At 32.9% G+C, this 20662-nt stretch overlaps 1 protein-coding gene across 1 annotated transcript in view; it reads left to right on the plus strand.

Moving 5' to 3' along the window:
• The first annotated feature begins 3345 nt into the window (after positions 1–3345).
• LOC128237688 (uncharacterized) overlaps positions 3346–20662 on the plus strand; it is a 28714-nt gene continuing 11397 nt past the window's right edge. The window contains exons 1-4 of the mRNA XM_052953273.1: positions 3346–3488; positions 5412–5568; positions 7911–8072; positions 8690–8818. Coding sequence (XP_052809233.1) covers positions 3346–3488; positions 5412–5568; positions 7911–8072; positions 8690–8818 — 591 coding nt within the window. The remainder of the gene's footprint in view (positions 3489–5411; positions 5569–7910; positions 8073–8689; positions 8819–20662) is intronic.

Consider the following 20662-nt stretch of genomic DNA (forward strand, 5'->3'; position numbering starts at 1 on the left):
TTTAAATTTTAAATATTGTTTGCCAACATTTTCTGGTTCAAAATGGTGTTCTGTTTACTTTGTTATTTCACTGATAAAACTCGATATTTCATCAAGCATGAAAGAAAATATACCTTACTAGTCTATTATTTCCAGAGTCAAATTATCAGGACTCTACATGTACATACACACACAAACTTTAGCGGTACTATCAAACTCAAATTGTTCGGCGACAAACGCTTCACTGGGCGTCAGTTATACTATCATAAAACATGTCTACGCATCTAAAACGCATCTATCTAGAACACGAAACGCTTCAAGCGCTGGATTGATCGGCCTCTGAGCATTCCCATCGTCTCTGGTAGAAACGAGTGACTACACCTCCTTTATAATTTGCAGCTCCTACTATTACATCATTATAGAGCTCCTGCTTAGCTTCCTTTCTCCAGCCCCCAAGGCACTTGACTAGTTTACAAGTACTATCAGTGCTAGTTTTTGCTTACCAGCAAAATGCATATCAACTAACTATCAAATTTGAATAAACTAATACATCATAACATGTTTACAACTTATTCCTGATGTGTTTACCTATATCTTGTTGATGATGTACAAAAACGCGGATAACCGATCTGGTTGTTTCTCAAATATGTACCTATTTTGGTAATGCATTGATTCGTATATATTTAAATAGGTATGACAATGCAATATTGTTTGGACTTTGTAATGATTTTGATTTTTGTTTTTAAACCAATGAATCTGAATGTCAAGAGTTATGTAGTGTCTTCTTTGTTTCTATTAAAGGAATCATCTATGAACTGCAATTCCAGTAGAGTATTCACCTGTTTCCATGTGTTCAGGACAGGCTTTGGAAGTTTCATTCTCAGGACCATCAGTTGTTTTGTAGGTGCTCTTCTTTCACAAAAAGCATTGGTGATCGATGCCAAGGGACATGAATGTATCCCGTAAAATTGGAAGAGTTATCTGAATTTAAAACATAGGCGACAGTGGCCATGTTCGATTTCGACATCAATGGCGGTAAATGGTCAGTTCAATGTTTAAAAGTTGCATTGCAAACACACATTGTTTGAATTATATGTAAAACAGATAATGACCTTTTACGCTGTGTTGTCCAGATTCTTATATTCCAGAAGCATAAGTTTAGCTATAATTCTTGTTGAATTTGTAGATGCAACTTTTGTGCCAGGAAACTCTACTTGTAGAATTAAAATCTCGAATATGACAGAGGAATTTTCTTGAAAAGCTATACTAAAGAAAAAGTCACCAATATTATGCGATGCTATTTAATTAACAGCCGGTAAGAACAGAAAACATTTTTGTTGAAAGCTGAAGTTATCTATAAAATATATAATTATTTTCTTTTGTTAATTTAGAGTGGGACATAATTAAGGAAGATTCCTTCGAAGAATTGACAATGAATGCAGTTGGTACTTTCATCTTGAATCCAATGGAAATTCCAAATCATTTTGCCAATAAATTGCTTCACTTCAACAAATATCAGCCTGGTGGATAGGAGCAATGGCTGAATACCTCATGCAAGGCAGTGATAGGTTGTCGAAAAAAGTTCATGACGCAATGCAGACGATGCCGTTTTTTTCGCCCATTGTTGGGTACTGGTAGCCTATTTATTCACGTTCGATTGTATTGCGTTAAGTCGTTATTTCTTTATAAGCATTGATATTTAAGTGTCAAAAACATGTGTTTGGGAGGAGACGTTCTATTGTTTGTCGTTCTGTTTTGATAATACACTTTGTAAACACTACTACAAAAAAACTACTGAGCTTGATACAAATATTCACTAGTGCATCTTTTATAATCATATTTTATTTAATTCTAAGGAAATTACGAATCGTTTATTCTTTCAAATCTCACAGTGCAGCATTAAAATAATGGAATGTTACTGTGCCGGTAAAAGTATCAACCGAACTAATACTGCTGGTTGAATTGCTATGAAATTTCACATGTGCATTTCACATTTACAGATAGTAATCTGTGTAGATAAAACTTGACGTTAGATTTGTAAAACCCGAAAACATTGGGTTTTGAGGTCATTTTTTATTTAATTGTAGGATTAGCGCGACTCCATTTTACCAATGCTATATCTTGTTACAATTAGTATTATATACAAACGTATCTCGTCGATTGATTAACTTTTGTCACAAAAGATACTAGGATAAGATCCCCATTGTTTCGCCGTTCACTACAAGGGCAGCTGGAAATGTTATTTGGATTTTGGAGCAAAACCTATCCTTATCCCTTTCACAACAGTGCGTTTTCCTTGATTCCTGTATTGGTTTAGGATTATCCATGTTAAAGATGACATTAGATCAGTTTAATTAATAGGCATTTCTTCTAATCATATCATTCTAACTTAATTATAAAAAAACGGTTTTCCGATAGCACCACCGGCAGACCGCCAATATGCAAGTTCTGCTCTAGTTGCCGGGCCTCAAGCTCGATGGACTTGTATTCTATCAATCAAAGACGTTCATAACAACATATGAATGTGCTTTAAAATATGTATATTGAAGCCTTCGCAAATGAACATTGTTGTAATGCACTTACACACTGCATCATGATGTGTACAACACATATTTCTTAATATATCAATGCCTGTGCCAACAAAGGAAGAGAGTTTAATACATAGGTATCTAATGCACTTAAGTAATTTATAAAATGATTAAATCGTTTTGTTTGAACAGCATTTCGCTCATTGAACCATTCTGCGGAAAAGTTTTACAGATGTTTATGTCAGAAAAATCCGTAATATTATAATGCTCTCATTGAGTGTATTTTGGGTATTCACATTGTGCCTCTAAACAGGGTTCATACTAACACTAAGCTTACAACCAATTCGACTACTGTTTTTTTCTGTTGATTTTATTGCATTACTAATTTTAAAATATATAACTTTATATATTGTTCTTCGCTGGTGCGATTTCTCTACTATGCATGTCCATAGCTTTTACAAACTAAGCCGTTTAAGGAAAAGCTTGGGGCTATATTTTTTCTTATCAATTCATCAGTAATTGCACGTATAATTTCCTTTATATTGTTGCTTGGAAAGGCAACAAATTCATAGATTGACATCAATAAGTGTGAAAGAATATCATTTCACTAAGCTATAAGACCGTTCGAAGGCGGAAGCATAAGTGGTATGTTAACGTTGTTTTGTGACAATATGTATCTTTTAGTGTCGTGTAGGCATTAGCCGCGAGACTCTACACAGGACCATCGTTATGTGTGTGGCTACTGAACTTGTTCTTGAAGTTTCCATTGCATTATAATCCACCGATGCCCTTAAAAATAACAAGAATACACAGTAAAAAGATACATATTAAAGCCAATATGGCCAAGCTTAAATCATCACTCCTGAAACATGCTCCAATTGTTAAAGTTGTTTTCAGTGTTCACGTTAGACGAACGGACAAGCTTAAAGGGGAGGCTGAATTCCATGCATTAGAAGAATACATGAATCATGTGGCTGATTGGTTAGTAAACGTGCTCAATATGTCAATGTTTTAAGAAACAAGAGCTGTCATTGTAAGTGACGAATGCTCCCGATGTGGTACTCAAGTGTAATTCAAAAGTTATTTGGAAAGGGAAAAAATACCAATGAAATGTGTGGATAAAGAAAGGAATAAAGCTGGAAAGCCAGACGGGTTGACGGACCTAATGTAGGAGAAAGGTCTTGCTTGCGACACGTCGTCTTGATATGTCGAACACATGTGGCAAGTTATGTTAAAATTTGCCCAAGCATGAGAAAGCTACAGCCCCGACACTACTACCCATACTCTATGTCCTTATATGCAGTATTTTATGTTAAAAAACTAAGTGTGACCTTGACCTTAGAGGAAGGGAAAAGGCGACACGTCGTCTTGGTATGTTCAACACATGTGGCAATTAATGAGTCTCTGAGAAAATATGTTGTAATGGTATTCATAACAGAACGATCCTATCACGATTTATTTTGTATGTAAAAGTATATTTACATGTCTTTGTAAATGAAAAACTGAAAGAGCTAATTATATTTTATTTCATCTTTTTTGAAGTGTTTAATAAGATTTATAGTATGTGTACACGTCTTATTTGTTGTATTTCCTTATTAAGGATTCACAAAGATATAACTTCAATACCAGGTTCAGTGCATACCAAGCTGTTTACGGTCGTGTAGAGCGAAAGGTTTATTTGGCGTCGGATAGCGTCGAGGTTCTTTCTGAGGCAACACAAAAGTTTGTTAAATATATAATTGAATTTAATATTGCTTCGAATAATTTCCTATATTGCTTATTTGATCATAGCCATGTCATTTGCTTCTGTGTTATCTAACACAGAAGCACTGGTCCCAATATCACAAAAAATACTGAAGTGAAATCTTAATCAGAATCCCAATTCGTTTTATCATATAACATATACTGTTGTTGCATGGGTATTTGTGTAACAGTCAAAACTGTTGTCCCGAAGTGGAGGGGATAATGTCATCCCCGATACCGAGGATTGATTTGTTTAAATATGGTTATGATCTTGATCATATGATCTTGATAATATAACATTGTAATGTTGATTACTATTTTTAAAACAGTCGAAAATAGTGAATTACATTTTTAAAGGGTATCGGGTAATAACAAAAGTGCATTAGCTCAAAGAATATATTGATTAAAAATTTTAAAAAAATCTACAGCATAAAATGTAACTGAGTGCTACTCGTTAATTTTTTTTTATCAAAGTCTCAAGTTACTTTTTCTGCACAATAGTTGTTTCTTTGAAATATGGACAAAGGTTTTTCGTTCATGCTTTCGGTGAAATATGGAGTTTTGTCAGTCAAATAACAACAGTGAAAATATCAATTGGATATCACTCTGCAAAACAAGCATTGGAAACATCAACCTTAAGAACCCTTGATAAAAACTAAATTCATCAATTTTGTAATTTAAAGTTAATGTTGCCGAATATAATTATTTGATATTTAAAAAAGGTTGAATATGTTTGAATACAGATATTCTTGCAAATAAACTTAACTTACCGTTTATTAGAAAAATAGTTAAAAAATGTAAACAATGAAAACATACCTGAGAACTATATTTCTCCACGAGCCGGAAATAGAAATGACAGAGTCTACGTCATCAAGTGTCAAAACTGCGTGAAGGGCGTCCCACGGATAACGGCGTAACAAAAACTCTTTGCCACTCGTGAAAATATGTTTTTTTCTATGACACTCGTGAAATAAATTACAATCTTATACTGAAGTCAACAAATTTCCTCGTTTATCTTAAACCTTTACGAGAAAACGGACTTTTAAAATATTAAAAACATACAAAATTTCGAACAGCTTCGGAACATTGTGGTGAAAGGTGATTCAGATTGTGATTTGACTTAAGTAGTTTTGTCATAATGGGGCCTGATCTTTTAAACAGGTACCCAGAGTATGTGTTTATGTTCAACAAAACGTTTACACAGTATGCCAAGAATCTGCACACTCGCATTTCGGACAATATGTCGTTGGAAGGAATTGTCCGCGATATAGTTATGCTGTCAAGATGCGACTATCTCGTCTGTACCATGAGTTCCAATGTAGGTACAATGTGTGAACCAAAATAACATTTACTGCTGTGAAAAACAGTCAAATCGGAAATGCCCGATTTAACGTGTACGGAAGCACAAATATCGTCTTTTCCAAATAGCTTTAATTTAAGGAATGAATTGCGGGCTTGATGGCATTATCGGGGTATGAACGCAATCGGGCTGGTCTAAGTGTGTGGAGTCCGAAGGACTCCACGCGTACTTTGACCAGCCCAATTGCGTTTATATTCCCGATAAAGACATCAACCCCGCAATTCATTCCTTATATTTACACCAATAGTTCATTATTTAATTCAAGAAACGTTAAAAAAATACTTCATTCCATTTTAGATTACCTTTCAGAAATCCGTTCTTTCCTATTCTGTAAATAGGACGACCCGACTGTTACCGGAAACATTTTTTTTTCTTTTGTTTCAAATGACGTCACAATAACGCGGGAAAAGATCAACCACTTGAAATCACTTTTAAACGTAAAATTAAAACACTTTTGGTAACAAAACGTTTAAAATATAATAACTTAGCACTTTCTAAAATGTTGATTTATATTTTACGAGACCTGATGACACAAAACAAACAATAACAAGATCAAATTTGCATGTATATTGTTATGCGATGAATTGCGATCCGAACATATCCGAAGATGTCGCGTTCATCGATTGATGAACGCAATTGCCGAAAGGCAGTTCATTTAAGGAATGGACGTTGAGGTGTAAATATATATATATATATATATATATATATATATATATATTGTTAAACCTCTTTGTTGTTATCTTAGTATGTATTTGGCCCTTTCTGCGGCAGCCATGATCTATATGTAACAACTGTGTGATATAATTAGAACACACGTTTTTTGTCGATATAAAGCACTCTCAGAATGTTATGTCAACAGTTAATTGCCTAAATATTTTTCCCTATGAAAGAAAAGTGCATTCAAACTCATTATTTTAGCATTGCTCCTAAAATTTGTTATACATATTTAGTAAACACATTTCTACGAGTGTCTTCCTGGTACAGACCATTGTCTTATGGTTTTGTGCTCACTATTAGCTTTCGGCCATTTCAATACTCGGACAATGTTCTTTGGCGTATGCATTTTAAGTAGTTTAAACCATTTTAAAGAACAATGCATTTCATTTTGAGTATAAAAAGAATTTATTTAAAGTGCAGTTTGTGTTTGCTTCCTATATTGAATAGCTGTTTCAATAATTATGTCCTGAAAATGATGCCTTTACTATAGTTCTATGTTTTATATTGTACGTGTCTAAAACACTTACACAACTATTATTTTAAGTTCCCCAAGTGGTGCTCTAATCTTATCTTATTGTTTAATCTTATTTTCATTGGGTTTTCCTCATAATTTGTACAATGATACTTTCATTATTAGACTAAATGAAGACATAATGTTAAACATTGTTAAACCGAGCGATATCAAATAATCGTCTTTGAGTGACTGTATCGTACCTTTAAAGAGCTAAAATTGTTGCTCCGACTTGATTCAATTGTTAACAGGTGATGATTGTATATGTTGTTGAGATCTTTAAATTATAAGTTTATATGTTATAGTTTACCTTATTTTTCATTGTTTTCAAGTTGATGCGTGCTCTGATGAGGCTTATATCATCAATTTATAAATTATTGGTAAAAGTTGGGACAAGTGCGAGGTTATGGCGCCATGCAAACTAGTTTTAGCCCCCAGTAGACTTTGTGGAGTTTTGTGCTGTTGTTCCATGTTTCTTATTTGTGATTTTTTGTTTTGTGTTCTATGTCTTTGGCGTTTACCTTGTGCCATTAAACGGGGTTTATGTTTAAACTTTTGGCTACTGAACTTGTTTCTGTAGTTTGTCACATAAAATTTGGGTTCCAGTGAACTCGGGTTTCACTTACCATTTCTAAGCGGTAATTCCATCATTTATCGGAAAGGCTATTTTGAGTTAATGATCTGTGTGTGGTGTTTGAATTCGTAGTGTTTATATGTGTTTGTCCATAGTTCAATGTCATGTGAGCCTTTACCTAGTGCCTCTAAATAGGGTTTATATATGAAATTTCGACTACTGGGCTTGTCATTGTATTATTATTATCTTTTTCTTCTTCCTCTTATTCTTCCTCTTGATGTTGTTGTTGTTGGGTTTTTTTCCTGGGGCACAAGTAAACGTACACATTAACATTCGATTGTTGAATGTCTCGTTAGTAAACAAAGGTCGTTTAGGTCTATTGTGACGCAAGCTTAAAACACATAGAATAACTCTCTGACCCAAACTGGACCCTTTAATGAAAAATCTTAATTTCCTGAGATATTCACCCCTTTAATTTGTGTATTATTATACACATAGGTATGTAAACTGGCATATGCGCTTATGCATGTGCTTCGAGGGGACGCTTCCGACAGGGTTGTTTCAGTAGATGTCGACTTCTTGTACTATGTTCGGTTATCCAGAATATACACTGCAATGTTGCCCCACAGATATCCAGTGCATGGGGAAATCGGTTTTGAGGTAAGGCAATTGAAAGTTAGTAGCTTTAACAAAGTTATCGATAAATGATACGTGTGATCAGCACTAGCAAATAGTCTGGAAAATAAATTATGTGAAACAAGAAATTTGTTGAGAATGACATTGGCTAGAAATCATTTAAGATAACGAGTTATAAATTAACATGATTCTTTGGTGATTTATGGCAAGAAAGCCTTGTTTTGCAATTTTGGGCCTTATATATAGGAACGGCCTCATTTATTTGTACTTTTTTATAAAAAGGTGCGTGATCCGTAAAACAAAACATCAATTAGGTGTTGCACGATTGGTATTGCGGCGTAGATGTTCGTCTCCCTCCCAACGGGTTGTTGGTACAAAAGCAAACAGTTAGAACGTTATCTTCCCTTAAGACGATTTATGATCAGAGAAGAGATTCCTGTTTAATCTTAATATGCTTATATTTATATTTCATACCTTAGCTAATTGAAAAAGGTGTAAACAATAATATAAAATACTTAAATTTGAAAACAATGAACGAATGTTTGTCATATCCATAAAGTATCCACTTCATCGATGAAGTTGAATTTTATGACCATTCTGAATGAATTTTTTCTTTTCTAAATTATATTATTTTATTTAAGGTTGGAGACGTTATCATTACGAGGTCCGGCCGTCAGTCCAGCTTCCAAGAACGAGGGTTTATTGCGGGAAGAAATAGACGGACCGGGAAAGAGGGCTGGGTGCCTAAATACAAACTTGTTGAAGTCTTTGTACGTAGACAATACGTTGATAAATAAGTTTTGCCAAGGAGATTTTCAGTGTGGAAAGTTTAAACGCTGAATACTAACAATTTGCTTGTGTGTTTTTTTAACTTTGCTTGCAATGTTCATGTAAGTGTGACTTTTTAAATCCTTGGTTTGTATAGTAGGATCATTTTAAGCTGAGCGTATGTTTCGATTATTGTCCAAGGTGCTACTATTCAGCAGTTATGGTTGATCCAACTAAACTAAACAACACAATAATGTTCCTCAATTCTCTGCTTTCAGTTTAATTTAATAATACGTCAACAAACCCATATTATTCAAAATTTAACGTTGTGAATACAGACTATTCTATTATATAATTTAATCGTGTGCATAGGCAGATTTACTTCAATGGCTACAACATACGGTACATTTATGACAAATAATCATAAAAACAATGTAATTACACAAATCATTACATCAACAATGACCTTACCAATTTAAGGAATTGAACCCCAATCTCTCTCTCTCTCTCTCTCTCTCTCTCTCTCTCTCTCTCTCTCTCTCTCTCTCTGTCTTTCTCTCTCTCTCTCTCTCTCTCTCTCTCTCTCTCTCTCTCTCTCTCTCTCTCTCTTCAACTTTAAACCAAACCCAGACGTGTTAGTAATTGACAAAAAAGACTAAAAAGAGCAACACAAAATTGTCATTTCGATTCCATTACAAAATGTGCACTAGTGATGAAATTTTGTAAAAAAACACAGCAAATGATACAGCTGAATGAACTTTTGATCATTCCAACACATTACAAAACCGTTCCAAATACAAAAGACAACGAATGCAAACAAATACCTTATGGATTATCACTTAAAACCATAAAAAAGTAAAACATGTCTGACTTATTCCATTTAGTACACAATGAAAACCAGTGGTCGCAACATCATTGGTGAATAACATTCGTACTCAAAGGGAGAATTTGCCTGTTAAACCAACTAACTCCTTTTTTTCCTTAATAAAACTGTACCTTACTACATGTGCACTAGCAGTTGTTTTTCATTTTTGTTTTTTATGGTCTGTTTTATGAAATGATATATTTATAATCGGACTTTATACATTTCTAATCCTTTTGGTGTGCAAGCTGTGTCCGTTGAGAGCCTTGAATTATTGCATCGTTCCATTGATGGGCCAAACGTTTTATTTATTTACAAGTGATGTTTGTACATATACGTTAACTACTTGAAATACGTTTATAAAACAGTTTGGAGATTTCGACTCTTATTGCAACCCAGTTAGGATTCAAGGATTGCAAGCTTTATTCATTAAGTTATGGCACGGATGGAGATGTGACATATGTTATTCAAAAATGACCTAGAATTTTGATTCAAGACTTCAAAGACGAGGCTGAATAGGTTTAAATGTGAATTTTGTTTTTTATAATAATTCGAATGAGGGTAAACATAACTTTAAACATTTAAAAAAGTGATTGAAATAATCAGGGATGACATGAATTGATTTATAACTATTATACCAAGAGAAAGCTCAGAAAAAAAACGTTACGATAAAGGTTAAATAAAACATATATACCCCACCAACCAAACGGCAGCAAATTAGTCATTTCGCAGTGAAACTCTGCAATACTGTTTTAGGAGCTACATGTTTGTAAAAATATTCCATATAAGTAGGATTGATAACTACGTGTGTAATTGCCTTCTTCGAATTTATAGACAGTGCAGAGCATTGATTGACTTTAAATATAGATAGTTTTTCGTCATCATATATATTATATTTCATGTCAAGAGTCAGAAATATAATGCAATGAAGTGTGATAAAAAGTGAGAATGAATTAACAGAAAATATTTAATGTATTTATAAAATATATAAATAATTGTATATTTATAAAGCCTCGCCCGTTATGGCTGCATTATGGCTTAATTACGTAATAGACTGGAATGCACCATCCTAGCAATGCGGTAAGCTTCCGTTTTGTACTCTATGTTTCTTATCGTTAACACTTCTGACAGTTATGTGCCTATATATTCACCGTTTCAATTATATCGTGTTTGCAATTATCTGCCCTTTGATGACGTCACGAAGGGATAGCCGATAACAGAGTGCTATTTATGCGAATTAATCATTTATTGGCTATGATGAAATACCTCGCAACTGACATTGAAGTAAAAAGGACTCAACGTATTGCAGATGAAATTATTCATGTAATAATTCACTAATTAAAGAGAAAATTATTAAATAAAGAACTTCACATGTTTGACCAGGTGATTTAATTGTCACCTTTCGGTAGCATCAGCTATAGTCCTCTATGTTTGTCCTCTATCCAATACACATTATTCCATGACCCAATCATCTCTTGTCCAGGAAATAAGTTAAATTTGAAATGTGCTAAAAATGTTATGATTTAATTTGACATCTTTATGCCGGTCAAATGCTAAACTTTGTATATTTAGTTGGAATTACTATATTAAACTATCAAGGTACATGTTTTGTTTGTTTATTTGTGTTTTTATTATGTTTACATGTAGATATGTGCTTTTTGGTACTTCTAGTTTTTCGATTTTATCTTCAAAGAATTACAATATGTGTGTACGTACATTACATTAACGTAGCTACATTAAGTGTTTTGTTTTCAATTATCTCGATGATTTTAGCATCCCTCTATGAGGAACGCAACAAGTGCCATTTCCCCACCAAATTAAGAACTGTATCAACTTCGCCTTTCGACAAATGAACAATGTACAAATCTACTCTGTAAAAAGCAAACACACAGTTTTAGGCACTGTTTTACTACATAAAAAGGCATGTTTGAAAATCAAGAAAGATATTTCTAAAAAAATAAGATTTGATGTTAATAGTTTGATTTATGCTCTGGACTAAAAGGTATAAAACTTATGAAGGGAAATAACTCAAGTAATACTGCAGCCAGCGTTATGGTTAATCTTCATTGAGGATTTATTCAATGAGATCTATTTGTTTATTAAGTTTGAAGTCAATACCTGAAGTACTTTAAGAGCTATGCCCCAGATGAGAATTAAGGATTAACATAATCGAAGGACAATAACTAAAGAAACACTGCAGTTATGGTTGTTACATCCCTCTAAATGAGATCTACATGTATATGAAGTTTAAAGTCAATACCTTAAAGCCTTTTCAATGTATGCTCCGTTTAGGTTCTGTACACATTTCAGAGTAAAAGGGACCATAATTAAAAATTGAAGCTAGAATTATAAACACATGTTAGACATGAGCATATATTTTTTGGCCTCGTGTGTACCAAATCTCATATGATATTGTTGTGCCAAGATCTGTTGTTTTGTTTTCTTTTCCTGTTTACATTCCAAAACTGAGGGCTATGTTCAGACCCTTTCTTTGTATCTGTGGCATACCTTTTCAAGATGGCTGCCATTAATTTCTTAAAACGTTATTTTGTAGCGGTCACATGAGTGCCATTCAATTTGTTGGCAATGTCATCATTTTAGTTTGCACTGCCAACGTTTTGGGTGCCATCGCCATCATTGTTCAAGGCAGTAGCATTCACCCAACCTAAGGTTGCTGTGCGAGTATAAAAGCGCCACGATTTTCGTTGGCAGTCTGACTGGGTCAAGCATTTGTTGAGAGCAGAAATCGAACCACGTTACGTTCGATAAAGTAATTAAGCTGAGTTTTAACTGAAATAATAAATAACGATAGTAACATTATATAACTGCTTGATAAGATAATTACTCAGTGAGCATATAACTTATGTGGCCTTGTATAACTTAAACATGTATTCGTATTTTTACAAGCGTTCAATTTTGATAAAATTGATATAGACCTATAGCATTCCCAAATCATACATGTATTAAAGATATTAAGGACAGACAACTATATTGAGCAAGTACGGTGACTTGTGTGTGTTATCTCGCTTAGACTGCCATACAAGAACAATATTAAAATCGCGTTATACTGCAGAAATAACATTGCGAGGTTCATGGTTAAGATAACAAATAAATTATATAATATCATACGCTATTTACGGAACGTGCGCACCAGCGAAATACTTAGTAATTGAAGTGACCCTTAATAAATATTATGATATAAATACAAATTGTACTCAGTCGAGGGTCGTTTCACTTAATATATTATAACTATTAAAACTTACACACTGGCGTGAAACTAGGGTATGCCCCTACAGTATATTGAACTGTGAACATAGTTGAAATAGAATAACTTCAGAAATATGTTTTTTTCCTAAAAATAAATGAAAAAAGCTTTATATTTGGAAAGAACTTAAACAAAAGGTTCATGAAAATAAGTTGTATATACTTATCATAAACAAGATTTAAATCCATTGCAACGCATTATAGTGATTTACTGTTTACAAACATGTACATGTATGTTATTACAAGTTAAACAAATGACGGACAATATGATTATGAATAGGAGAAAATTCATTGAAATAAGTAACACAAATAACTTTAGTTTCTTTTAGAGACCGTGATACAAATACATGGATTATACCTATTCCACATCCATGTTCACAGATGTTTTACTAGAAAACAAGAAAATTTAATGAGGAAAAATAAGCACTGACAGTGAAATAATATTGGAACAGACATATTTCAGCGAAACAAATACAGACCAAGTTTCATCGAAATTAATACAGCACATACAAATTCAGAAAACTAATTACCACACGTAGAGCTTTCGGTAAAATAATAACAGTACATTGAGATTTCAGAGACTATTTACAGCACGTACTGCTTTATTACTCACACGTTCTTAACCAAGAGTACAAAAAATGCTCATATGGTTTTAATCTATTCACAATCATTACATTTAAATAACTAATTTGCAGGAATAGTTGAATTGAACAAGTGTACATCGTTATCAAGGGTTGTGTTATATAACAATGTTATATATAGAACCTTTTCCAATGAAAGTTCTGAATATCTATCCGTGTCGAGTCTAATAGCAGGTTGACAAAATGGTATAAAGAGTAATCTGACCAAGACACAAACGTATATAGACAGTCATATTAATGTAATTCACAATTGCATTAAGTTTGAATGAATATGAAACAAGATAATTGGCATTATAATAGTATACATCTAAACATGTGATATTGTATAATAGCTAGATATGTTATGTATGAATAGTCCAAGTAAATAAAGATTAAGAAGCAGCCTTTGTTCAGAGTGTTTCCTCTCGGAACTTCATAGAATCGTTAATAAATTAAACAAAACTGGTAATAACCTTGACATGCTCACAAAAAAAGCAAATTCTTAATCTTAACGAAGCCATGCACGTTTGATTGTACAATTGAAACATTAAGTACACAAACAGTAAATTGTCAGATGTTTTTTTTCGATTCCAACCAGAAACAAATGCTTAATGAGATATATAATATATGTGGTCGATTTTCTCTCTATATATATATCCTGAAAAAGAAAATGATTTTTTAAACAGTGGCCCTCCTGAGCGCCGCTTCGTCATGTGAAAGATTGCATCAACTTGTTTCGAAAAAATACTATGACATTTGATCTTTGTACCAGTCTAATAGTATGGGTCATCTACTGGTCCAATGTAACATGGCCCTAGTTCAATCCGTTGCAAGGATATTGCGGAGTTAAATATTACTTAAGACTGTTGGTCGTGACCTTAACCTATGACATACTAGGCCCCTTAAACAATAGGGCTTATCTATCTGTTAATGACAGACAGGTTAACCATAAGCCGACAAACCGACAAACCGAAAGACTGCCCGATAGAGCAACATACATGTAATAATAGAAAATGTTACCACGTAAATAACATTTACACAAATATCAGGAAAACTTTTTCAGCATGTTTCAAAATTATACGACATGCAAATTAATAGTTCATTTGCAAAACAAAACTTCTTAACGATTTATTTACTGGCATAAAGCATTCAAGCATTTTTCCTCTAACATAAAGAGTCAGTTTACAAACCAAACAGCCTCGTGATTCATGTACTTTTCTCACTCATGGCGCTTGGTCTTTTTTCAAGCTTGTCCGATATTTATGTCAAATAAAAACACAACCATCCATTGAAATAGTTGAAAATCCATTTATTAACAGTCCAGAAAAGAATTATCAGCACACTATGATCGAATCCCTTTTTTTTTCAATGCATCCTTCACTAGATGTCCTTTCACATACCAAGGATCAAACTCCAGCTAGACCCGATTAAGGTCTCAATGGTGCATAAATAAGTGCATACAAGCCAACTTGAGATGTTGAGGAATGCTCCTTGTACGTTATTAATAGAATTATATATTACTGGGCATTGCTTTTGGTTGTTAATTGCCCAAGTGTGAAGAATAGCAACACTTGAAAAACTATTGTGGAGGCGTACACGAGCAATAACTTCCCAATAACGAATACCTTACGTCACAGTACAAAACAACTCGTTTAAATGATATTTGGGCCAGCGACTTGGAACTACGAGATAACTAGATATTTACATGAGATTACTACGGTAATGGCATGCCTTGTTTTAATCCATATTTATTTAAACTTTACGTTTACATATTGTTATATTGCTCGGATATTCTGTCCGATTTGTCTGGATTTGTTGGTGTTTCGTATGTCAGCAAGTGTTTGGTAATAAATATATCGATTACTAGTATGTCAAATTTTCATTTAAAATGAATTATTTATTGTATTCCAATTAAATTTATTAGACACTTCGGTGTTTATCTTCTAAATTTTACATAATTACTCTTTATTTTCATGTGTTTGTTAAGAAGCTAATATACTTTTGTCGCTGAATTGTTATAAGCAATATACGTACTGGCGCTTTGCAAGCAAGCAGGCAAGACCATGACGACATTCGGAACTTCTCGGCAATTTCCCATCGGAAAAAAACTCGGATATATGCCAGTTTATCAACAGAAGGTGTGCTTTGTATTACTATGTTCAAATTGATTTCCGGTGAAGTGTAATAGACTGCATAAATATTTAATATTCCTAAGAGTACAGTTCGAAGATTTAACTGCTATATTAAAATTACCACGCGAGCTACTTGCGGTGTAGTTAAATGTAAAGAATTCAGACTAAATGTAAATCGTCCATATACATCTGAGATTGTTTTCGATGGAAACTGGCCGAGGAGTTCCGATTGCATTACGACAGGGATAGCCTAAAAACCGGTCGATTTGAATTCACCGGCTGTTTCGAGGTTATGTGACAGTCGCACCAAAATACGTCTTTGTGATTTATACAAAGATATGGTATCTTTCCGGCTCTATTTGTTATTATAATTAATGAATGCATCTTAACAACAATGCCATATGCTTATGCCACAAGATGAGAGACTAAGTATGTTTGAGTCAAAAGTTGACAGTCATTGATTGTGAATATCATGCATTCTTTCAATGACCGAGATTCGATATTATTCGTAGACGCATACTTACAATTGGTATTCATCTGTTAAATATGCACTCTTAATATCAAATAAGATTTACTACAATTAATTAAATTGTTTTAATATTCCAAAAAGTATGCATATTTGTCGAAAACTGTGGTTTTTATGAAGGATACTGAGTTTAATTTGAAAGAAATGAGCATAAAACACGGTATATCTACCTTATGGGACTACGGTAGACCACGGTAAATATTTTAACATTCACCAATCATTTAATACTTTTGCGCTTTCTGCTATTAAATTCACGGTTATAATCTTGTTATCAGTAATTAATATTTTCCATAATTGCATTATTTAGTGAGTAGATAAACGTTTATAACTCAATATGTATGTTTGTTATACATGTGTATGCGTTGATGGTAAATAAGCATGTCACTGTAATAATTAAAATGATTTCTACTCTCTAATGTCTTCAGAAAATGATAATACAGTACCACAAACATAATCTTTGTATACCATCTGTTGAACATGATAAATATGTTTATCTTATGTTGCAACTACAATCATATGTTTATTGCAGATTTTGTGTAATTTGGGGCAGTTGCTTTCAATTGAAAAACTTTATTGAATAAAAATTGAACTGAATTGACGGTATAGGTTTGCAATACTTGGTAATTTTCTTATGAAAGCCTAGATACACTTGTATTTACCTTGATAATCTTGTCTATAGTAGGTGAATATTTCAAACAATTAACATATTTTATTCGATAGAATAATTCATTGAAACTCGTTATGTTGACCTTTTATTTCTTATGTTATAATTAACTGCAACCACTTGGGTCTTATTCGTGAAATGGTTCTAGCTGCCCAACCCGCTCGTTATAAACGTAACACTTCCATCGATATGCTTCCGAGATGGCTCAGAGCCATCCATCGTGCCTAACAATATAAAACATAATTATACAAATAAATACAATATGATTCGAAATCCGTCGAAAACACCGTAAAACTTAGAAGATCAAATAAGGTTCTGGTTTACCGAATTGGGAATAAGGAAGCGATGATTAATTTTAGTCTCTCTTCTGGCCCTCAAGGGCTTTCAATTTTTCCTTCATCAAAAAGGCTTTATCATGTAACGTTATACGCAAAATAGTATTTGAATGTCAATCCATATATTTTTATGTTTTAACTTGCTTTTATGGGGTTGTTACAATTTATGTAGTTGAAATGTGTGAGATTTTAAACTGTTTAAGGCCGTTGTTCGTAGCGTAATGAAGCATACGTTGTAACTTGAGTTATGGTTTAGTTGGGTTTTTTTTATCTCATACCGTACCGCTACATTTCTTCCATTTATCCCTTTCAAACAACATATGTGCCATAAATTGTTACCTTTTTGATGACACAGACGGTATAGGGGCGTAAGAGTGACGAACGCGCATCCATTCGCTTCCATAAACCTTCTGTGTTAGGCAAAGCTATTCGTTTTTAATACTTTTAAGGTCATAGAATCTGTGATTAAGATAAACATAAATAGCATATTGTAAGATATTAACACTTTAAGCGGGAAATCAAATGGTACCATATGTTCATCTTCAGATAATCTAGTGGAGAGTTCCGTATGTAAAGAGCTATTCGACAGGACCGAAGAATAACTCCAATTTTCAAAGCATCCCCCCGTGTATTCAAAGGCCGTTTTGGCTCAAAATAAAATAACTTAGGTTACCAATAACACGTAGTAGCTTACATCGAGACTTAATAATGCTTACATATCTATTTAAATGCAACGGGTTTCTGCCTAGCTCCTCATACACAGCTACTGTACAAGTTGTTGACTTTTCATGTTACAATGTTTATAGAATTTTAAATGAAAACGTTCCCCTTCATTATTCTTATTAAATCCTAATGCATCACACCCATACTTTTATTTTGAAACAACAAAAACATCAAATAGTTGACTGACTTGGCTTGAATATACTTGGCTTATATATAAAAGGTATGAAATTACTTACAATATTGAATGCCTTTAAATCTTTACCAGCTAAAGTGCGTTGATTGAGTACAAAATGCCCATTATATTTACATGCAGTACCTTAATAAAAATGATATACAACCACAAGGGGTTTATCTCCATATAATTATCTCATTTCTTGTGGCCGAAACAGAGATTGAATAATTAACAATACCTGTAAACCTCTTTTTAAAAAAAAGCTAACAACAGTTATACCCTGATAATTACTCACATTATGTCGGCCATTGTTCTTAAAAAGAGGTACAATTATACCTTTAATTTATTTATCGGGAAAATAACTGGTATCCTAAATACCGTTAAAAATATAAACTTAATGTGAATACAAAAAATATCACATGATGCGATAAAATATTTATTAAGCGATTTATCGCTAGCAAGGCTTTGTTTTTCTTCAATTGTTTTTGACAGTCTCTCCGTACAGTGACTAGAAAATGTAATTCGTCAAAGATACAATTATAGCCTTCGAAGTTATGCTTATTATACAATTCCTCAACATAATCATTATGCTTTATGATAATGCAAAATGATATTTGGTATGGCATATTATTGTTTAAATATAAAACATAGTCATAAGATTCTTCGTCAGAAATATCATTTCTAGCAGAATTCTTTTTTTGTAAAATGATTCTAGAATTCTTTAGGCTTTTATGTTCTATGTCTTTGGCGTTTACCCAGTGCCATTAAACCGGGTTTATGTTGCTACTGTGTTTTTGTAGCTTTTCGCATAAATGATGATGCCGAATACATTCCATACTTCTAATTGAATTTAACTCTTATAGCGGCTTTGTTTGGTTTTAATCAAATGTTTGTATTAAATTTTATTAACACACAATTTTGCCCCCTGCTATCATTTTACATATATTACATTGTGCTAATGATTTCATTAATACATCTTTGGCATTTCTACACTCATCATCAATCTATTCTGCTTTTTTATTAAATATACGATAAACGAATATGAATGCAAACTTGCCCATGTAATTTTAGAGCAATAAAAGTCCACAATAAATGGCCACTTAACAGTGCTTCGAAAACAAGGCGTCATTACTCTCATACCAAACCCTGGCAAAGATCTAAATATTCTATCTAACTGGCGACCAATAAGTTTGTTTAATGTTGATTACAAAATTCAAACAAAAGCTGTTTTAAGCAGATTAAAAACCTTTTTACCATCGATTTCACCACAAACAGGTCTTGTAAAAAAACTTCTATATATGAAAAAAAATGGTTTAACGATATTTGATATAATTAAACATCTTAATTAAACAAATCACCAGGGTTGGTATTCTTTGCAGATTTTGAAAAGACATTTGATAGTGTCAACCACGATTAAATGAGAAAATGTTTCGAAAAAAATACATTTTTGAGACGATATCATCAAATGGATAAAACTATTTTACAATGATATATCTAGCGTTATATAAAAAACCGGACACTTTTACGGATCCTTTCGAATGGGTAAAGGTGTCAGACAAGGCTGTCTTTTGTACTCAGCTTTCTTTATAAGAAATTTTATCAAATTATATAAGCAAAAATAAAGCAATAAACGGTATCTTTATTGGCGAAAAATATTTTTTCTAACGATGGTAATGAAAGATCATTTGATTCACTCATTCAGTGTCTGTCAGGTTTCAGTACAATACCAGGCCTAAATCTCAACTTCTCGACATAAATCGTCCTGCGCGTGGGATCTTTAAAAACACAAAATTACAGTTCTGTTAAGATATGCATTTCATGTGGACTAGGACTGAACTTTTATAATGACACCTTAAAGAATATAGATAATAGCTTAAATCCAAAGATATCCACTTTTAAACAATGTCATAAGCAATGGCAACATCGAAAACATAACACTTTAGGGCAAAGTTACAGTTTATGTGTGTGCGTGTTGGACGGAATAGTCGCGTGCGTGTATGTGTGTTTTTCTCGTGTGAATATAAGAATATGAATAGCTGCATGTGTATTACTTTTGACGTGCGTGCATATTTGTGATCTCTTGTGAATATAAAAAATACAAAGCAGAATGTGTATTACCTTTTACCACATACCTTCTATAGATGTGTTTATATAGTGTGTTTTTTTAAACATAGTTGTATATTCTCCAGCCATGTGTGTGTATATGTGTTGTTTTTGCATTTGCATGTGTCTTTTTCACCATATGAAATAAGATATTCTTGATTTAATTTACCTCTATACCTTATATTGTTTAAATTCCGTATTGTGTGTATGAACATATTTGTATGTAAATATTAACTGTGTATACCAAAAAATGACAAAAAATGTATGCTCCATATAAAGCTTCTCAGAACATAATATATTTTACAAACTAACATTTACAATTACGAAGAAACATTTACAATAACAAAGCAACATTTACAATAACAACAGTAAATTTACGAAAGTGTTTATATCATCTCGACTGCATTTCAAATTATCAAAAATTATAGTGTTGATCACTGATAAT

The sequence above is a fragment of the Mya arenaria genome, chromosome 6 (assembly GCF_026914265.1).
Source record: "Mya arenaria isolate MELC-2E11 chromosome 6, ASM2691426v1".
In the NCBI taxonomy this organism is placed as follows: Eukaryota; Metazoa; Mollusca; class Bivalvia; order Myida; family Myidae; genus Mya; species Mya arenaria.